The sequence below is a fragment of the Schistocerca cancellata genome, chromosome 1 (assembly GCF_023864275.1).
Source record: "Schistocerca cancellata isolate TAMUIC-IGC-003103 chromosome 1, iqSchCanc2.1, whole genome shotgun sequence".
Lineage (NCBI taxonomy): Eukaryota > Metazoa > Arthropoda > Insecta > Orthoptera > Acrididae > Schistocerca > Schistocerca cancellata.
The window spans coordinates 901401259-901423641 of record NC_064626.1 but is presented as its reverse complement, the minus strand read 5'-3'; the positions used below and the strand labels follow the sequence as shown (position 1 = coordinate 901423641).

Sequence of the window (22383 nt, the reverse complement as noted above, 5' to 3'; positions counted from 1 at the left end):
TCTGTGTGCTGTCATTGAGCTGACTGGCGCTTTGTTTCTGGATTGAAAAATGGCATCCACGTCTCATCCATTGTCACAACCGATGAAAAAGTCCCATTCACGCTGTCATTGCGCGTCAACATTGCTTGGCAACATGCCACACGGGCAGCCATGTGGTCGTCCGTCAGCATTCGTGGCACCCACCTCGATGACACTTTTCGCATTTTCAGGTCGTCAAGCAGGATTGTGTGCACAGAACCCACAGAAATGCCATCTCTGGAGGCGATCTGTTCAACAGTCATTCGGCGATCCCCCAAAACAATTCTCTCCACTTTCTCGATCATGTCGTCAGACCGGCTTGTGCGAGCCCGAGGTTGTTTCGGTTTGTTGTCACATGATGTTCTGCCTTCATTAAACTGTCGCACCCATGAACGCACTTTCGACACATCCATAACTCCATCACCACATGTCTCCTTCAACCGTCGATGAATTTAAATTGGTTTCACACCACGCAAATTCAGAAAACGAATGATTGCACGCTGTTCAAGTAAGGAAAATGTCGCCATTTTAAGTATTTAAAACAGTTCTCATTCTCGCCGCTGGCGGTAAAATTCCATCTGCCATACGGTGCTGCCATCTCTCGGACGTATTGACAATGAACGCGGCCTCATTTTAAAACAATGCACATGTTTCTATCTCTTTCCAATGTGTGTGTATCTGTATTAATTAATATCCATGACATTAATGTCTATCTATGTGGATAATGAGACACTTTCTTCCCTGGTATAGAGCAGTGTCAGTATCAATGAAATTTTATGCACTTTGTTGTTAAATTCACCCAAAGTCAATATCTGTAACTGAGCTGACTTTTCCTACACTTTGAACACTCAATAAATGGATAGCAGATGACAAGCATGACTGTACTTCTCCACAGGATCCATGTAATGGATGTCTTAAAACTGCTACCTCTGAAGAAAATGTTGAGAAAAGTATACAATGTGATAACGGATAATCAGCTATCAAAAAGTAGTGTGAATTAACTTGTACCACATGCATAAGAAGAAAGCTGTATTCTGTTTCCTTTATACATATGCTTGTGTTTGCAGGAGGTATTACTGCTAATTTTCAAATATATTTGTGAAGCTATCAAATACCACAAACCTTTGAATGATAGAATGCTCAGAGGTGGAGAGCCAGGTGATTGATTTATCATGCAAGATGACCTTTCATCTTCAGTGAAATCTATATTTTCACCTCTCTGAGTTTTGCGATACCAGATGAAGATGTTCTTGAATGCATTTTCATTTGAACATGAACCACACATCATTGTAGTGACGTGTCTCAGTCCCTTGGGGGCAACCTAAAATTAACACACAGTTTCTGTTAAACCACAAAATAGGCAGTTTTAAAATAAAGCATCCAACTAATATATAGTAATCTGTAAATATAAGAACAATGCTTAAATGTCCAAATAAATATGATAGCTCTATGAAATGGTGGGAAAATATTAACAGTTAAAATGAAAAACCACTATATATTCATTTTCTGACCAAGGGGTTGTTCTAACTTCAACCTCTTGCTAGTTGAGCATAAACCAAATGGTAAAGTACCAGTAGTGTCACATGCTTGGACCTGTAACCAAGTAATAGGAGAGGAAAGAGACCAATCAATACCAATGGAAGAAATTTAATGTAGATTACAGAACACTAAGTTTATCAGCAGATCGTTCTAATGGACAGATACTGGTAAGTATCGTTACACCTGGAATCGAGGAAGATGCAGTTTTTATTTCTGAAGGAAGATCTTACCATTTTCAAGCCTTCCTTTTTGCCTTAAATGTATCAGTCTCTGTATTTATGAGAGCTCTTGATATGGCACTTGCTAAAGAATTGTTGTGCAGGGTGATTTTCGATGTTGATGATACGCTAACACTTAATGAAAGATGGGAAGCATACAAATGTTTATTACAAAGAGTCTTAGAAATGTTCCATGAAAAAGAATTGACAAAAGAAATAAAATTTTAGGACATATTCACATGACCTGACCCAAACAATGTTGAAGCAGTCATGTGCTGTCTACTGCCTCAAAACTGAAAACAGTCAAAAGTCCTTCCTGGCTCTGGTCGGATTTTATAGAAGATTTATACCAGGCAGAAGTATATCAAATGATCGCACATTAAATTTCTTAAAAGAAAAGACTAAGTAGGGCTGATGTCCCAGAGGAATCAGCACTTTCAATAAGGTCAAAGAGAAAATGAGTTGAGTGAAAAGTCTGAGCCACCTTAATTTTGAGGAAGCATTTAAAATGTGTACTGATGCATTGGATTTTGGATTAGGCTGCAACATCTTTCAGGGAGGCTTCAATAATGAAGACAAACATTACAACATCACATTTTAAAGTAGAGTCCATAATAAACATTAATGTAATAATACAGTAGCTGAAAAAGATGGCTTTGGCTGTAGTATGTGGCTTCAAACACTTCCAGTATCTTTTAGCAGGGACAAAATAACTTTCAACACATATTATCAAGCACTGGCATTTCTAAATCAATGTGGAGAGTTTTGTCCTGCAAGAATACATCAAAGGTCCACAAAATGTACTACTTCCAATAGAACTGACTGACGAGGAAAGGTCAAGAGTAGAAATGAGAATTTACTTTCCGAAAACAGAAGAGCATAAAAAGAGAGTAAAGGTAGTTGGAAATAAGATTATGAATTTGCAAACAAAAGAGTCCAAATTCAAATTAATCATTAAGAAAAGCTGGGTGATATCAGGGGAAAAAAATAGGTAAGGAAATTTTAAAACAGTGTGTTATAGTGGAATGGAACTATTAACACCGAGCTTGGTGTAGCAGACGAAATTGTCCAAGCCCTAATTGTATATGTACTAGAAGGATATGGTCACTTTGAAATTAGGAAATGTATATAGCCTTATGAGCAAAATTTACTATTTTGAAAAACTGGGAAGAAAGGTAAGGAACAGCATCTGGACCTGTCTATTATGCTAAGAAGTTAAAATTATGCTGATATTTCAAAATATAAAAGTGTACACTATTATACCAAAGGGATTGCAGGGCCTCTTAGATGTGGATTTTTTTGGTACTCTACCCAGGCGCATGGAAAAAGTAAGCTATGTATCTGTGGCACTAGAATGCTGGTCCAAGTTGGTAGCACCATATCTAGTACAAACCACAACTACATAGAGAGTTATTAGATGCCTAAATAAGGATTATTTTGTTGAATTGCAAGTACCCACCACATACTATTGGATAAAGGACCATAATTTGTAAGCTTTGAGTTTAAAGAATTCCTCAGCAGTCAGGGCATAAAACAACTGCTAACCTCTAACAAGGGAACATCCCCATCGCACCCCCCTCAGATTTAGTTATAAGTTGGCACAATGGATAGGCCTTGAAAAACTGAACACAGATCAATCGAGAAAACAGGAAGAAGTTGTGTGGAACTATGAAAAAATAAGCAAAATATACAAACTGGGTCGTCCATGCGTAAGATAGGCAATATTAAGGGCAATCTGAGGCGATGAGCGCCGTGGTCCCGTGGTTAGCGTGAGCAGCTGCGGAACGAGAGGTCCTTGGTTCAAATCTGTCCTCCACTGAAAATTTTGCTTTCTTTGTTTTCGCAAAGTTATGATCTGTCCGTTCGTTCATTGACGTCTCTGTTCACTGTAATAAGTTTAGTGTCTATGTTTTGCGACCGCACCGAAAAACCGTACGATTAGTAGACGAAAGGACGTGCCTCTCCAATGGGAACCGAAAACATTTGATCGCAAGGTCATAGGTCAACCAATTCCTCCACAGGAAAACACGTCTGATATTTTGTATACGACACTGGTGATGGCATGTGCGTCACATGACAGGAATATGTTGTCGACCCACCTAACTAGTACACTTGGCGAATGGGTGAAAAGTTTCTTCTACCTTGCCCGATTTAGATTTTCTTGTGGATGTAATAATCACTCCAAAAAAAGTGATGAAAACATAAGAGTTTTTCACAGGAACTCAAAATAAAAAGTTAAAATTTTCATAGTGTAATCCTACCGCATGCATAATGTAAGTACTTGGAAGATTGTGTCATGCCTGTTTTACAAGGTTAGCAAAGATCAGGCGCAAGAATTTTAAAAAATCCTCATTGTGTTACTTGACTCCTTTAGAGATTGTAGGCAAGGGAGTAGTATGCGAGACGTTACCCACTTTATTGTTACGGTCATCAGGAAATAATTGTAAACATGAGTGAACTCCTCAAGCAGTAAACGCTGATCTGATTACAAGTTCAGAGCAGCGACTGACAAGGCAATATAAAAATGTTATGGAATCTCATTATAAGAAAGGAGAATTGTTTGTGGTCAACAAGTATTTAAAGAGTTCCAGGGTGGAAAAAGGAACTGGAAGTTCTTTCACCTATATAGAGGAACTTACCAGATAATGAAAGTGGCATTGGTGCAAGATTCCATGACTGTACTGCACAGGGCAGATGAAGAGGTATACTGGAGGAATTCAGACAGCACCCAGTGTCACAAAAGAGCTGACAGCTATAAATCACAATGATTACACTAATTTTTATATTTTTGTTAACTCTGTATTGGTTCTAGTTTCACTTTTAGTTACAGGGAAGGGTTTCCATAATTCCTGTAAGTCTTTTACTGGCATTAGTTAAGAAACTGGGGTTGTTAGTGCCTGAGTGGGGCAAAGTACTTCTAAACTATGAACATGCAGAAAGGCTACTAGCAAATCAAGGCTGACTGGAAAAAGACTGCCTTCACAACACCCATTGGCCTCTACAAGTTCAAAGTTATGCCGTTTGGATAATAGAATGTTCCAACAACCTGTAAATGTATGGTGGGCCACCAGCTTTGACACCATAAATGGACGATGTAGTTTTGCTATCTGGATGAGATTGTCAAATGTCATCAAAAAATTTGAAACTTGTACGCTGCTTGACAATCACACTGAGGTGTGTTCAATCTGCAGGCATTCATATGAATTTGAAGAATTGCCTCATCACCCAAGAAATACCAATTTTGGAGCACCTAGTTAATGGTGATGGACACCGTCCTCGTCCAGACAAAATAAAAGCAGTCACAGATTTTCTAACTTCTCGCCCATTTGTGATGAGTGAAATTTTCTGAAAATGTGCTCGTACTAATGGCATTTCACAAAGGAGTTCTATACCAATGTATATCTCATGCAAGAATTACCACAATGAGATGCCAAATTTTCTTGGAACAAGGAGCCTCTAAGATCTTTCCTTGTCTTTAAGGAGATCTTTACATCTTCTTCAGTCGTAGCAGTGTATGATGAGAATGCTGAGATAGAACTTCTCCTCAGACAAGTGGATATGAGGCACAAGCAGTCTGAGTGCAAATTCAATAAAGCACAGAAAAGTGTCTTGCAGATGCTTGGATTATTGACAAGCTCCAGCCATATTTACTTCCCAAACCATTCACCATTGTGACAGGCCACCATTCTCTATACCTACTGACTGTCTTGCAGAATCCATTGAGTTGGATGATAAGGGCACTGAGGCTTCCGGAGTACATCACATTGGTATACAAAAGTGGACACAAATATAAAGACACCAAACAGCTTTTCAAGGAATCTTTTTGTGGAACACAGCAGCATAGATGAAATCTCATCAAATGATACTGCTGCTTAGCAGACAGAAAATCCTACACTGCTGAAAACAATAGAAGCCTTAAAGAAGGAAGAAATCACTGAATGGGAATTAAAATTAATAAATGGAACATTTATAAGAGGAATTATGATCCAGTAGGGCAGAAATGGCTGCTTGTCATCCCAGATCATCTTTAGCCACTTATCCTGAAGTAATTCAACAATGATCCAACATCTGGTCACCTGGGATTCATGAAGGCTCTAGACAGAACTAGATGCCAAGGCCTCCACCAATCCGTTAACACCATGTGAGCCACTGTAAGGAATGCTAGTGATGAAAGCATTTGCTGCAAATACACTCCTGGAAATGGAAAAAAGAACACATTGGCACCGGTGTGTCAGACCCACCATACTTGCTCCGGACACTGCGAGAAGGCTGTACAAGCAATTATCACATGCACGGCACAGTGGACACACCAGGAACCGCGGTGTTGGCCGTCGAATGGCGCTAGTGGCGCAGCATTTGTGCACCGCCGCCGTCAGTGTCAGCCAGTTTGCCGTGGCATACGGAGCTCCATCGCAGTCTTTAACACTGGTAGCATGCCGCGACAGCGTGGACGTGAACCGTATGTGCAGTTGACGGACTTTGAGCGAGGGCGTATAGTGGGCATGCGGGAGGCCGGGTGGACGTACCGCCGAATTGCTCAACACGTGGGGCGTGAGGTCTCCACAGTACATCGATGTTGTCGCCAGTGGTCGGCGGAAGGTGCACGTGCCCGTCGACCTGGGACCGGACCGCAGCGACACACGGATGCACGCCAAGACCGTAGGATCCTACGCAGTGCCGTAGGGGACCGCACCGCCACTTCCCAGCAAATTAGGGACACTGTTGCTCCTGGGGTATCGGCGAGGACCATTCGCAACCGTCTCCATGAAGCTGGGCTACGGTCTCGCACACCGTTAGGCCGTCTTCTGCTCACGCCCCAACATCGTGCAGCCCACCTCCAGTGGTGTCGCGACAGGCGTGAATGGAGGGACGAATGGAGACGTGTCATCTTCAGCGATGAGAGTCGCTTCTGCCTTGGTGCCAATGATGGTCGTATGCGTGTTTGGCGCCGTGCAGGTGAGCGCCACAATCAGGACTGCATACGACCGAGGCACACAGGGCCAACACCCGGCATCATGGCGTGGGGAGCGATCTCCTACACTGGCCGTACACCACTGGTGATCGTCGAGGGGACACTGAATAGTGCACGGTACATCCAAACCGTCATCGAACCCATCGTTCTACCATTCCTAGACCGGCAAGGGAACTTGCTGTTCCAACAGGACAATGCACGTCCGCATGTATCCCGTGCCACCCAACGTGCTCTAGAAGGTGTAAGTCAACTACCCTGGCCAGCAAGATCTCCGGATCTGTTCCCCATTGAGCATGTTTGGGACTGGATGAAGCGTCGTCTCACGCGGTCTGCACGTCCAGCACGAACGCTGGTCCAACTGAGGCGCCACGTGGAAATGGCATGGCAAGCCATTCCACAGGACTACATCCAGCATCTCTATGATCGTCTCCATGGGAGAATAGCAGCCTGCATTGCTGCGAAAGGTGGATATACACTGTACTAGTGCCGACATTGTGCATGCTCTGTTGCCTGTGTCTATGTGCCTGTGGTTCTGTCAGTGTGATCATGTGATGTATCTGACCCCAGGAGTGTGTCAATAAAGTTTCCCCTTCCTGGGACAATGAATTCACGGTGTTCTTATTTCAATTTCCAGGAGTGTAGTTCCAGGGCATCTGGTGGAATTCTGCCTGCAACAGCGGCATTACACTAGATGAGATCAACCTACTGGGGAGATTCCTCAGTTTGACAAAGAGGTATCAGTGGTTAAACATCGATGAACTCTGATCATTTAATACTTTTCCAGTCGAGACTAGTATCATATGTAATTTCTCATAGTGACATCACCCACAGAATGAAAACTATCCACCAGCACCAGAAGAATGGCCTTACAGAATACTTTAACACGACATTGTAAGAAATGCTCTTGATGTATGTTGATGTCTAACAGAGATTGGATACAATACTGCCTATTGTGACAGATTTAACATATTGAGGCAATTATCTACAGGCTTCACACCATTCTTCATGCTTCATCCTCCACAGTTGCGAGGCCAAAACAACAATGAATACACTGTTTCCGTTTCAGGGATGATTTTATGAATCACTTCATCACAAGGAACAATGAAGCAAGACACACACTCCTTGGACACTTCGGAGGAAGACCGAGTGTGCTATGATTCTGAGCTCTGGACAGTGAAATACAGCCCCGGGAGATTTGGTATGTACTTTTATGACTGTGCAGGGATATAAGGAAAATTACTAAAATGTTACTTTGGGTTACATTACATGCTCTGTCGTACATCAGACTTCACATATAAAGTCTATGATTTTGACTTGCGATCAAGAAGATAAAAGCACAGACACATTCTCCACGTCCTGCATATGAGATCCTACTACTGTAAAGGGGCATAAATCAAAGATGGGGGCTTCTTGGTTAATGGAAGTGAAGGTTTACTGTATGACTGTGAAGCTTTGATGGAAGGAGCTATCTCCGATATTTATCTCAGTGAAGAAGATGTGACAGCACAATTCAAACAAGAGGTTTTTTTGTTTGGTTTGTGGGGCGCTCAACTGCGTGGTTATCAGCGCCCAAACAAGAGGATCCTCAGTACTGCCATACAGAGGACCATTATCTAGGATGCTGTAGTTGGTGCCAATGAGAACTTCTGAAGAAGTCAGTCATTGTTTCTCCAGGAGAGGGAGCAATGCAATGAGGTGTACTGCATGCAATATGGAGTAGCGATTAGCACTACCGGCTGGCATGCTGTGGGACCCTACTTCAAATATCACCACCAGCAAGTATTAATTTTTTAACATTTATTGTTTCTAGAGGGTCCTCAAAATTTCTTATGTATGTTAAGTTTGCATTTTCTGGAATATTCAATGTCTGTATAAATTGCAGCATTCTCCATCCAGGAGAAAGTTCCGTTGTGTCTTTATATTAGTCTCCATAACAAATATGGTTTCAGTGGTAAATGTTTTATTTCACTGACAACCCTGCTCCCAGTTTCAGACTTAATTGTGGTTACAATGTGTATTAGTCAGGATAATAAAATGAGATATAGCAGTCCATTGGAACCAATATTAAAGTCTCCTTAGGATAGTGAAAACGGAAACTGGCTGCAAAAATGGAAAGAAAGGCAAATCATAAAATCACTATGAAATTAAACAAAAATTAACTTCACTGATTAACACACCCAACAATGAATTATAGTTTCACTTACATCAAGAAGGATATTTTTAACTTTTTTTGGCCAATCAGATCCTGGGAATACTCCAAGTGCAGGTCGATTTACAATTGCTTTCTGAAAAAGAAATAGAACAATGTCAAAGAAATCTAAAAAAAAGAACCAGACTGTTAGCACAGATTCTGAATGTGTCACTCTAAACACTAAGTCTCCAATTCACACAAGTTTTCAATGCATTCTCTCCCTTCCTCCCATTCCTATTTTTCCTGACTCACATTCACATGTTCTTGATAACCATCAATTTTGCTCTCTTTAGTGTTTCATTTAACTCAGCTTCTGATAGAGATTGTATCCTGGGTAAATATTCAGTACTCTTCCTTTAATGCATTCAGTTCTTTTAATCCTGGGAATAAGACTTTTTGTTTCATGGATCAAAATAAGGTGTATATTTTGCAGACTATCTGTATGGCTGTATTGCATCTCTTGTATTCCATTAATAATGCGAGTTCTCTTTTCAGTTTCTGCATACTTAGAATTATGAGCACACAAGAAATACAAAGGAATAATGGGGAGAGAACAGGAATCCAATGACGCACTCCAAACAGGTCCACAATACAAGACGCAATGGGCTCTACATTTAACACCAGACTCTAGCATTTTGTGTAAGCCTGTCCCTATTATTAGTTATTTTAAAACCAAAAGAAAATCTAAATTATGACTACTTTTAATACGCAATAACAACAATGCAAGTGCTGAGATATGACATTTAATAAGTAGTTGTGAAAACGAAAGCTTCAACTGTGTGAGGAAGAACTTGCTGAGGTGTCTACAAAGTTGAGGATAACTATTGTTAAGCCCACAACCATCATATTATGAATATTAAGTTAAAGCAGCAAGGTCAATCTACTGATACTAAGTAGCAAATCCTGTAACTCGAGGTTCTCTCTATGCAAAAAACCCCTACCATTTTATCAGTTATAGCTTGATAGATTAGAAAGAACTAGTCCCTACACATGATGTCCTCACCAAGTGGCCTCATTCTTCTCACACCATCAGTATTATTTTTCCCCCCTTGCTGCCTGGAACGAATATTTTAATGCATCAAAAAAAATCACAATTCATTAATCACTTCTTCATTAATTTATTAATGTTTATAAAATTTGATGACTTACCACATTAAAAGGGTTATCAAGCAATTTCAAAAGATCTGGATGATTGTACCCAAGAGGCAGTGACGATATCTGAGTGTACACATCAAGCAGAACATTTCCATCAACATCTGCTATATAATTACCAATGGAGCGGTCATAATCAACAAAAAGTTGTACTGATCCAGTTTGCTGTGGAAAGAAAATGGTGGCTGCAATAAATTCAGTGCAGATACTCTCTTAACATACAGGGTGGAGAAAAATTGTGTCACGGAATTTTAATCTTGGATAGCTGATGCCAATAGGAACCAAAATTACTAATGTCGTGTAGTCAACAATGCACCATTTTTAAACTACAGAAACTTGGTGCCACACGCTCAGATTGGCTGTGGGATTGCCCCGTTGCTGTTCATCAGTTGACGGGCAGTGCTATGGTTGTCAGTTCACACATATAAACTTCCTCGCCCCATCACTGCGCCAACGTGATACTCACATGGCAGGTAAAGCATTCACGGTCACGCATTGTCCAGAGCACCCAGTAACAGGGCAATCCCGTGACTAACTGGAGCACATGGCGCCAAGTTTCCATAGTTCAAAAATGGTGCACTGTTTACCTACACAACATTAATAATTTTGGTACCTATTGGCATCAGCCAACCAGGTTTAAAATTTCATGACAATTTTTCTCCACCCTGTATAGTGGACATTATAAATATGTGCATGTATATGGGTGACCATGTGCTTTCCTTTGTGCTGTCAGTGTTATATATTCTGTGAAAAATGTGGTATATATTCATTTAACTGCTTAGGCTATGCAATGGAGCTATTAAAATCAATCTCTCCTTTGGCTGAAAAAATGCTTTACAAGGTAATCCGCATGAAGCTGCGATGCCTTCAACAGCAGCACTGTATTTTAATACATATCCAAAAGGCAACCCTATTTTTGTTTAGTATAAGAAATAAGGCTTGTTTACAACACTTTTGGATAGTTACACCACAAGTTTCACTCACTGTATAAATACAGATTTGGTCAGCTCTCCTATAATGTAAACTACTGTAAAGCAGTCAAAAATTAAGTAGTACAGGTGTATTATGAGATCTAATTCTTTTTCCTCAACTTATAAGAGCCCCACTAAGAATAGCATACTGAGTATATTTGTTAAGATTTTCCTAGTTGGCTAAACCCAAGCTGATGATGTCCACATACAGACGTTATCAAATGTGACCTAGTAACTAGTGTGTGTCTAAGAAGCAAGGCACCAAGGCATGCACAATAGACAATAACATAAAGGTTTTCTTGGTGTTACTGATTAAGTGTACTTCCAGATTTTTCTTCAGAGTTCATTTCAATGTTATGTAAAATATTTCAATGACCAAGCCATCCGGTTTCTTCAGGTGCTGCAAGATTTGCCATTATGTGCACGTGCTACCTGTGCCACTACCAGACTGAGCCATTGTTGGTTTCACAGAACTACTCATAGCCAAATTGACCCCAACACCCGCTACACCATTTGATGCTCTTCTTTCTCAGTGCTTGCATCAATATTCTGTGAAATGCAAAGTCTCTCAGCAGTTTACGGCTCTGGTGGACATGATGACTGACAAGATCTTAATAACTTGTGTGGCAGACCAAAGCCCAGTTTAAATTGAAATGTCCAGTCCTGTGTAACAGGGATGACACTTTTCGCATTTTCAGGTCGTCATGCAGGATTGTGTGCACAGAACCCACAGAAATGCCAACTCTGGAGGCGATCTGTTCAACAGTCATTCAGCGATCCCCCAAAACAATTCTCTCCACTTTCTCGATCATGTCGTCAGACCGGCTTGTGCGAGCCCGAGGTTGTTTCGGTTTGTTGTCACACGATGTTCTGCCGTCATTAAACTGTCGCACCCACGAATGCACTTTCGACAAATCCATAACTTTATCACCACATGTCTCCTTCAACTGTCGATGAATTTCAATTGGTTTCACACCACGCAAATTCAGAAAACGAATGATTGCACGTTGTTCAAGTAAGAAAAAGTCGCCATTTTAAGTATTTAAAACAGTTCTCATTCTCGCTGCTGGCGGTAAAATTCCATCTTCCATACGGTGCTGCCATCTCTGGTACGTATTGACAATGAACGCGGCCTCATTTTAAAACAATGCGCATGTTTCTCTCTCTTTCCAGTCCGGAGAAAAAAAATCTGAGGCCTTAGAACTTCAATGCACCTCGTAAACTACCCCAAAGGACCTCATCAACTGTCTTACAGAATTCCATAGATGTTGAGCAGTATGGGCCATTTGAACAGAACAATCACTGTATCAAGAGACAACAAACAGCACTTTGTCTGTTTCTGAGTTAATCCTCAGGGACAAAACCATCTCCTGTCTGCAATAATTCTTGTCGTGATGGTTCTCAATCTAAAGCAGCTCTCCACTCTAGTCAATCCTGTGAAAGATTTTTCATCTCTGCACAACATGTCCATTTGAAGCTACTTTCTGTATTATTCAAGCCTTGGTATACTTCTACAATTTTTACCCCATCCTCCCTCCTTCTCTCACACTTCCTCCCATTATGAAATTGACTATCCAGATGTCTCAAGATGTGTCCTAGCAATAAGTTCCTTCTTTTAATCAAGTTGTGCCATAAATTTCTGTTTTCCCCAATTCGGTTCTGTATTTCCTCAGCTGTTCGTTGATCTACCCAACCAATCTTCAGTATCCTTCTGCACAACACATTTCAAAACCTATTCTTTCCTTGTCTGAACCACTTCCTGTCCCATTTCACTTTCATGTAAAGCTCCATTTCAGACAAATACTGTTGGAAAAGGCTTCCTAACAATCAAATTCCTCCTTTTCAGAAATGCTTTACTTGGTTATGCCAGTCTTCATTTTATATCCTCTCCTCTTTAGTCATCATCAATTATTGAGCTGCCCAAATAGCAGACAGTGTCTATTACTTTTAGTCAGTTATTTCTTAATTCCCTCAGCATCACCTGATTTAATTTGGCTACATTCTGTTGCCCTTGTTTTGTTTTTGTTGATATCCACTTTCAAAGCTCTTTGCAACACACATTTATTCCATTCAACTGCTCTGCTCAGTGTTCTTCCAATGTCATCATCATCAGCAAACCTCAAAGTTTTTATTTCTTCTCACTGAACGTTAATTCCCTTTTGAAAGTTTTTCTTAGTTTCCTTCACAGCTTACTGAATGTACCGAGTGAACAACATCAGAGATAGGTTACAACCATCTCAGTGCCTTCTCAACTGTGACTTTCCTTTTGTATTCTTCAAAACTTATAACTGAAATCTGGTTTCTATAAAAGTTATAAATAACCTTTTGCTTCCTGTACTTTATTCCCACCACCTTCAAATTTTCAAAGAATGTAATCCAGTCAATGTTATCAAAAAGTCTCTCTAAATCTGCAAATGTTATAAATGTAGGTTGCCCTTTTCAACTTACCTTCTAAAACAAGTTACAGGGTCAGTATTACCTTGTGTGTTTCTACACTGTGCCAGAAGCCAGACTGACTTCCTTTGAGTTGGTTTCCAATTTCTGTAAATAATGTGTGTCAATAGTTTGCAATGTAACTTACAAGGGAACCTCCCCATCGCACCCCCCTCAGATTTGGTTATAAGTTGGCACAGTGGATAGGCCTTGAAAAACTGAACACAGAACAATCGAGAAAACAGGAAGAAGATGTGTGGAACTACGAAAAAAATAACCAAAATATACGTACTGAGTAGTCCATGGCAAGATAAGCAACTTCAACGACCGTATGAGCACAGGAGTGCCGTGGTCCCGTGGTTAGCGTGAGCAGCTGCGAAGCGAGAGGTCCTTGGTTCATGTCTTCCCTCGAGAGAAAAGTTTAATTCTTTATTTTCAGACAATTATTATCTGACAAACTCTCATGTTTTCATCACTTTTTGGGAGTGATTATCACATACACAAGAAAACCTAAATCAGGCAAGGTAGAAGAATCTTTTTACCCATTCGCCAAGTGTGCAAGCTAGGTGGGTCGACAACATATTCCTGTCATGTGATGCACATGCTGTCACCAGTGTCGTATAGAATATATCAGACGTGTTTTCCTGTGGAAGAATCGGTTGACCTATGACCTTGCGATCAAATGTTTTCGGTTCCCATTGGAGAGGCACGTCCTTCTGTCTACTAATCACACGGTTTTGCGGTGCGGTCGCAAAACACAGACACTAAACTTATTACAGTGAACAGAGACGTCAATGAACGAACGGACAGATCATAACTTCGCGAAAATAGAAAATTAAAATTTTCTGTCGAGGGAAGACTTGAACCAAGGACCCCTCATTCCACAGCTGCTCACCTTAACCACAGGACCACGGCGCTCCTGTGCTGACATAGTCCTTAATGTTGCCTATCCTGCCCATGGACTACTCAGTTTGTATATTTTGCATATTTTTTTCATAGTTCCACACAACTTCTTCCTGTTTTCTCGATTGCTCTGTGTTCAGTTTTTCAAGGCCTATCCACTGTGCCAACTTATAACTAAATCTGACGGGAGTGCGATGGGGAGGTTCCCTTGTTAGTAAAATGATTGTTCCGCAGTATTCACACCTGTCGGCATCTGCTTTCTTTTGAATTGGAATTATCTGATTCTTCCTGGAGTCTGAGGGTTATTTTGCCCATCTCATACGTCCTGCACACAATATGGAATAATTTAGTCATGGTTAGTTCTTACAAAGGTCTCTATAATTCTGAGGGAAAATGATTGGTCCAGGAGCATGGCTTGCACTTAGATCTGTCTGGGCTGTGGAAAACTTTTTCCACAGTATTGCATCCACTATGTCACCTTCACTGACTTCCTATTCTCTGTCTTCAAGTATGTTTTCTTTGTATAGACCCTCCTTCCACCTTCTGGCCTTCCCTTCTTTGCTTAGTATAAGTTTGTCACCTGCACTTGTTGTATTCATTGAGCTGCTTCCTTTTTCACCAAAACCTCTAATTTTCCCACCTTTCCCTAGTTCATTGTGTTTCTACAGCCTTGCAGCTATCTTCTAACCACCTCCGCTTTGACATTTTTCACTTTCTGTCAATCTCATTTGTTTTTTTAGATGTCTGTACTTCTTTTTGCTAGCTTCATTTGCTGCATTTCTCATTTTGTCAGTTAAATTCAGTATTTCCTGAGTTACCTAGGGATTTCTAACTACACCGTGGCTCTTTAATTATGTAACTGTACAGAGGAGAATTACAAGGCAGTTATACTGACTGTTCTAACATATTTTATTCTGTATAGAGGCAGTTTTAGAGTATGACATTTGGGGGAATTAAAAGACTATATGTCAATAATATGGGACATTTCATCCAATATTTGTTTTGACCAATGTAACAGAGATAAAACACAGAGATAAAACACACACACACACACACACACACACACACACACACACACACACACACACACACACACACACACACACTCTCACTACTTACACAAGTTACAGAAATTTCTTAGTGTAAAGATTTAATTGTAAACTACACCAAATATTTTAGAGGAAAGGTCTGAAATTGTGTAACTGTAAAAATACCTGTATAGCACTTAGTTCATCTAGTAGCTGCTTTGACTTTGGACCTGGAATGGATGTTTTTACACTTGGTCCATCAGGTTCTCCAACAACCAGGCTTGAAACATTCCTTATATAAATGTTTTGGCAAATGGAACCTATGAAAATATACATTATATGACACACACTTTCAGGGTACTAACAACAAAATACAATGATATTGTTATGCATTTCTCATCTTGCTCTTCCTTTTTCTGTAATCCACACATATTATAAAAATGTACGTATGTATGCATACATGTATTATGTACATATGTATGTATTTTCCACGTGTTGTCCTAAAGCACTGGACCGATTTCAATCAAACTTGCTACACATACCCCTATTATCAAGCAACAATCGCTTCCAAGGTAAGAACCACCTACCTACCATATTAAGTCAAATATCAAGATGTGTGAAAAAATTAAGCATTACGCATGAATTTTTAATACTTATAGTTTTTACTATTAAGAAACTGCTACAGCCGACTCAAAAAGGAAATCCTAGACACCTGCCAGCACTTTTGACAGCTTTCAACTGTGAACTGCAAATGGCTGCAGGCAAAAACAATAGAGAAAATGTGTTGGTACAGAGACATTTACAAAATTGCATTGTAGATATGTGAAGCAGTTGCAGCCAGTGTACAAAAATTCTCCCAGATCATCTTACGGTAAGTCTACTGCACAATTACATATAATATATATAAGATTTTGTTTCTAATTGAAAATTGACAAAATTAATACCCAGACATTTGTCAGCTAGTAACATGGTAAGAGTTTTATTAATAGTTATCATGTTTAAAGTTCTCTTCAGTTCATAGTTTTTGCAAATTGTGTCTACTCAGATTGCATTAATTTGTTTGAAGGCTTTTGTTCTAGAGCATTATAGATTGTTGAGCAAGAAGAGCTTACTTGTGGTGAACATAGTAAGTAATTCTCTGTTGTTCTTCCACTTAAAGAAATAAAAAATAAATAAGTATAAAATAATATATATATTGGTATCAGTTGGAGTCACAGCAATGTCATTGTGATAATTTCATAACAATTTGCATCCAAACTTCCAATTTAAAACTCTATTCATGAGCAATGGGAATAAAATTTAACATCAATCTCATACAGGACACTTACAGTGCCAAAAAAGACAAAAGTAGTTGTTCTCCCACCTAGCAACAGATCTAACAGCCTGTTGGAATTTCAGTTCTGCATTGATGTATCTTCTATTTCGTCTGACAGAATATCTTCTTTCTCCTCAGTTGTAATGGAGCATTCTGTAACTTTTCATTGGACTTACTTTATAACAGTTCCATCACTTGTTTCTATACACTACAATTTTTTCCAAAGCATTAAATGTTCACATGTTTCCATTAGCCCACATTTCTTATTCTCTTCCCTTTTGCGATGTATAGAACCATCAAGCATGCAAATGATCAAACCATGTTGTTCCATAAAAATGTCATAAGGAAAGATTTCAGTACAAGTGAAATATTTCAGGTAGTTAAGAAGTTTAAAACAAACTCATCCCTCATGGAGGCCCAATGGTATCAACAGTACTGACTGGCCACCGTGGCATCCCCAGCCCTCAGGTGTCACTGGATGCGGATATGGAAGGGCATGTAGTCAGTACACAGCTCTCCTGGCCGTACAGAGACCGGAGCTGCTACTTCTCAGTCAAGTAGCTCCTCAGTTTGCCTCACAAGGGCTGAGTGCACCCCACTTGCCAACAGCGCTCGGTAGACCGGATGGTCGCCCATCCAAGTACTAGCCCAGCCTGACAGCACTTAACGTCGGTGATCTGACGGGAACCGGTGTTACCACTGCGGCAAGGTGGTTGGCAGTTAAGAAGTTTGTTGATGGAAAATTGAAGCTGTGAAGAGGAAGTAAGAAGTACATCTATGCACAGAATGAGCTTTTGTAAAGGTGAAATGTTTGTCATCAGCAAACATAATTCTGAAAGAACTAAGAAAAAGATTTGCCAAGTGTTTTCTCTGGAGTTATATGGCAGTGAATCAGGGGCAGTCAAACAGAAAGAGGGAAAATGCTTGGATAGTTTGAAATGTGATTTTGGAGAAAAATGACAAATGTGAAATGGACCGAGAGGATTTTGAATTAAGTACTTCCAACAAAAGGAGAGGAAAGAAAACCAATGGAAATAAGAAACAGAATATCTTAGCTAAAATATGTACTGCAAAGAAATTGCCTGCAACAATCATAAAATGAAAGACTGCAGGGAAAAGATGAAAAGGCGGAAGAGAATTTGTTGTTAAACATGAACAAAGTTACCAGCAGCTTAAGGGAGAGGCATAGGACAGGAAAGGGGAGAGCATGCATATGATACCTGTTGTAAGGAAGTAACACAGCAGGAGGTGGTTTTCAACCAATGGATATTACACTGTGTAGTACAGTAACATAAGTCATGACATTTATTGTGTAAATAGAAAAATTTTAGGTTTGATTCCACCAAGTCAAAGTCAACATTGTAAGTGATGGTCAAAGAGGACTGTGCAAATATAACCTTGAGACAAAGTGCTAGCCTCGTAACTAGATCTCCTCCAATTACGATCAGTCAGCAAAAGTGATATGAGTAAGGAACGGGAACAAAACATTGGTGTACACTTTCTTCCTACAAGGAAACATCAAAATAAACACATTGAAAGATAGGATGGTATTAACAAACTGGTATACTGGAAGATTTTTTCTTATGCTTTTCAAGACTCAAGGAGAAGTGTTCAAAGATGTCCTGCAAGTACATAGTTCTATAGACATCACCTATCCTCACAGAAAAAAGTAACTTATAATGAGAATCGTCTCCCACTTAGATCTGTAAATATATATAGTTCAATTTTAGCTCTTTTAATTAAAACAGAAATCAGCTGAAAATGTTCGCTATGAAGTAATGTCAATTTTTCTGGATGACAGACAATGACTTCATCACAACATACAATTGTACCTGTAACTGGTGCTAAATAGATCCATATGTTCCTTCCACACTAGAAAATATTACCAACAAATTTCATGAAATAGTCGGTGCATTTGCACTAACATGTAAAAACCTTCAGCATTTTAAATAGTGGTCATTATAAGGTCGATGAATTAATACAACCCATGGCCTGGTTGGCACACTTTTGGAATAAAAATATTCTTTCTACTTGTACCCAATACATTGCGCAATACATTGTCAATGAATGACAATTTGGAAGAGAAATCAGCTTGGCTATCACTGAAGACATCAACTGGCTGTTGAGTAGTTGAAATGACCTAGCAGATTAAAACTGTATTTGGGACCAGAACCTAGTCTTACTGACTGTGTTATCCAGGCATGACTCATTATCTGTAGTTATTCTTAGTTTCCGGAGTGATCATGAATACACACTGCCTTCTTTAGAGGTTCTCAACCATCAACAGTCACAGAAATCTAATGTCTTACCGTTAACTATTGGAAGAAGTCAGAATATTAACCTTAACAGAATTATTTGCACTTGTTAAAGATTGAGGGTATTGCATTTATTGTCAGTCTACTATGTCCAAGGCAAGGCAAATCATCTTATTTTGCTTTGTGACACAAATCAGAGTGAGCCACAAAAGATACTCAGTGAGCACAATTATGTTTATCAAAATCTTCCATTGTTTTATGCAAAGACTTAGCTGGCTCACAGATGAGGTCTCCCCGATACCAAATCATGGGGCTGTCAATAAGCTATTTAATACTGTTTTCTCATCTAAAAAAACTCCAGAATATATACATAACTATTTTGATTCTTAATTGTCAACTTTATATCGTTTACTTTTCTTATAAACTTATATCATTACTGATTATTAAAGTCTTTCTGATAAAAGAAGATCCCGAAAGGACATGTTACATGAGTAACTAGGTACGCTGCAAATGTGTGTCACATCAACATTCTTTATCATGTTGCAACACTTCTCACTTTTTCTTGGCAGATCTGTTGAATATAGAGTTGTTGGAACTGCCACTAGAGCACGTTGTGCAATTCCCACAATATTTCATTCAGACAACTGTATAACATCTTCAGGATGTTGCTGCTGACCGTTGGTAAGTGGCAACTGTTGGTTCCTCACTAAAGTAATATTCTTACTGAGTCCATGCTGGAAGGGGCTTATACAGCAGATCCTACTCGCCAGCAGTCACCTGATGCTGCCCTGATTAAATACTGTGGGATTTACACAACATGCTCTAGATGCAGATGTATGAATCATTTTGATCACATCCATATTCAGCAACTGTTCAACGAGCCTTAACACCAATGACTTAATAATTACTTGCCGTGAATTGCTTAATCTTTGCTTTTCCTTTCTCATGATGAAATTATTGATAATTTGCAAAATAGATATCCAAATATGTTTTCTCTATCTGTCAGATTTGTTCCAAATGTTATGACTATCTCATAAGTCCCAGAATCGTACTAATGCATTGGTTCATGTGTGTATAACAATTGATACTTTTAACCGAGTTTGAATTTTTAAAGCTTTTGAATTTCCTCACATTTATGTGGGCGGCTTCTAAAGTCAAAGTCAGACTACTCGCATCTACTCTGAACCATAGTCAGCAACACTAAGTCTATACGAAAATTATTTTTGTATCACTAGGTTGTCTATACCACAGATCAGCTGCACATGTGTAAAAAAATTTTTTAAAAAGTTTTAAATAATTTCAACAACTAATTTCTTACCTTGTAAATAAATGCTACAAGAGGTTCTATTACTGACTTTAAAAACATTCATAATGCTACTTTCTGGAGTATACAATAGTAAAATACAGATGTCTGCACAATTTTCTCCGAAAAGTAGTTCATTAAATGATATTAATGACAGTATGAAAAATACAAAATTATTTTTATATGAGGCCCAGAGAATAAGAGCATTAGTAAGTACAAAGCTAGATGGACTGATTGCTATTATTTCATGAAAGTGTATATTCCATTTAAACTCGTCAATTACTGAACATCAACAAGTCTTACAATTTCAGTCTTAGAGATTATTAATTTCACAAATATTCAGGTCAGTGACATTTTCACAATTACAGACTGTAACCAAAAATCAAGAATTAAGGGTATGATAAAAAAAATCATATAAATGAGAAAATCTTACAGCATCTGTTTCCACACAAGTGAAGGTGGGAACAAGAAAACCAACTAAAGCAATAGGATAGTAAGCCAATGATTTTCTAAACATTGTTGTAGCAAAAATCAAAATCTGTTACATACAGATGATGTAAGGGATTAATATTACAATGATGATGATTGCAGGAAGAAAAGATTACTGTAACTTAAATTTTGATAGCCATATGGGAAGTACAGAATGTGGTCTTCTTGCAAAATCATTTGTGTAGTCAACTAAAGCGTACAGAATACTGTAACTTTTCATACAGTCAATACATCACAGCAAAGCCGGAAAAATCTGCAAAGTATTTACAGTTTATGATTGGATGTAAATTGATATCAACTACGATATTTTCCAACATACATGAAACTACAATAGCCGAATTTTTTGGTGACACAGTCACAAATCTTTGCAGCTACTACACAATAAAATAAACAACACAATAATTCAACAGTAGAGGTGATGTATTCGAGTTCCAAATGTTATAAAATTCGCTACAAAAATTGTGTGTGCTGCGGCAAACAGCTTTTTCATTTTTATTTTTTTTTTGTTCCAAACACAGTACTGATATGCGAGAGGCAGGGGCTACAAAAATAATTTTTGCCCCTTTAATTTAGTTTTCTACAAGGAATTCCGAAACAAGACAAGGTAAAAATGGTGTATCTTGAGCTGTACTATGCAACTTTTCGTGTAAGATAAAGCTTGCTGATTGCACATATGGAACAGAAGGAGTTATGCGTCTTCTCAAGAGGAATTGTATCTTGACTTAAGAGTAACTGTATTTGCAACGGTAACTTGCATTAACACATTGATATTTCAAGATGCTGAACGTCTAACGCCGGTACTAACGTTCAGTCGATGTACATGTTAAAACAGTTCACAAGATCTGTGTGCATAAAGCGTTAACAAATTATAAGATGATTTTCATTTCCCAGTCTTCGGACGACTTGAAAATGCAGTCTCACTGTATTTTTTTCTCAAAACACTCATATTGTCATTTAGGAAAAATCTTTAAAGGAACAAGTGTCTAGTCTTTACCTGATTTCCACCATTGCTTAAGGCACAATCTACCAAAATTAATTGTGGGCGTTACGCATCCGCCGCATAGCTGTGCCATCTTCCCTAAACCTTCAGGTGAGCGTCGCACACTGAATACGCAAACGCCGAAGCAGACTGATTTTATTCGGGCGTGCGTACTGATACGGTGCACGGCGGATACTGGCGCTGTGTTTGAGCGACCCGCGCAACGTGACGCTACTGAAGGGGAACATAATTCAATTGCCATAAATTACTGTGTTTATGAATTTGACCTCGGTTTAACTTACGGCGCTCTATTGTGTGCTGCTCGACTTTAAGTGGACGTAGCAGCATTACTTGATATATTTATCTTGAAATACACGTTCTCAAGCTGGTATCTGAATTAAGGGTTGAATTTACACTGTGCTTCGACATGTACATTAGCTAGTAAAATGCGCTATTTTAATGCAGTAGAAGAATTTTCATATTGTCATTCTGAAATAGAAATAAATTGCAGCTTGCAAGATAGTAATATTGTAGAGTATAGACCTATTGCATCCAATAGGAAGGCATCGAAAGTTTGCGCACAATGTACAACACGTGGAAATCAGTGTAGTGGAAGG

At 39.1% G+C, this 22383-nt stretch overlaps 1 protein-coding gene across 1 annotated transcript in view; it reads right to left on the bottom strand.

The window, feature by feature from the left end:
* Positions 1–21973, bottom strand: part of LOC126190889 (4-aminobutyrate aminotransferase, mitochondrial) — an 80238-nt gene extending 58265 nt beyond the window's left edge. Inside the window, exons 1-5 of the mRNA XM_049931502.1 lie at positions 21782–21973; positions 15612–15745; positions 10088–10255; positions 8952–9032; positions 1141–1339 (exon numbers count right to left, since the gene is read on the bottom strand). Of these exons, the coding sequence (XP_049787459.1) occupies positions 1141–1339; positions 8952–9032; positions 10088–10255; positions 15612–15745; positions 21782–21860 (661 nt within the window). The 5' untranslated portion in view covers positions 21861–21973. The remainder of the gene's footprint in view (positions 1–1140; positions 1340–8951; positions 9033–10087; positions 10256–15611; positions 15746–21781) is intronic.
* Positions 21974–22383: the final 410 nt, after the last annotated feature.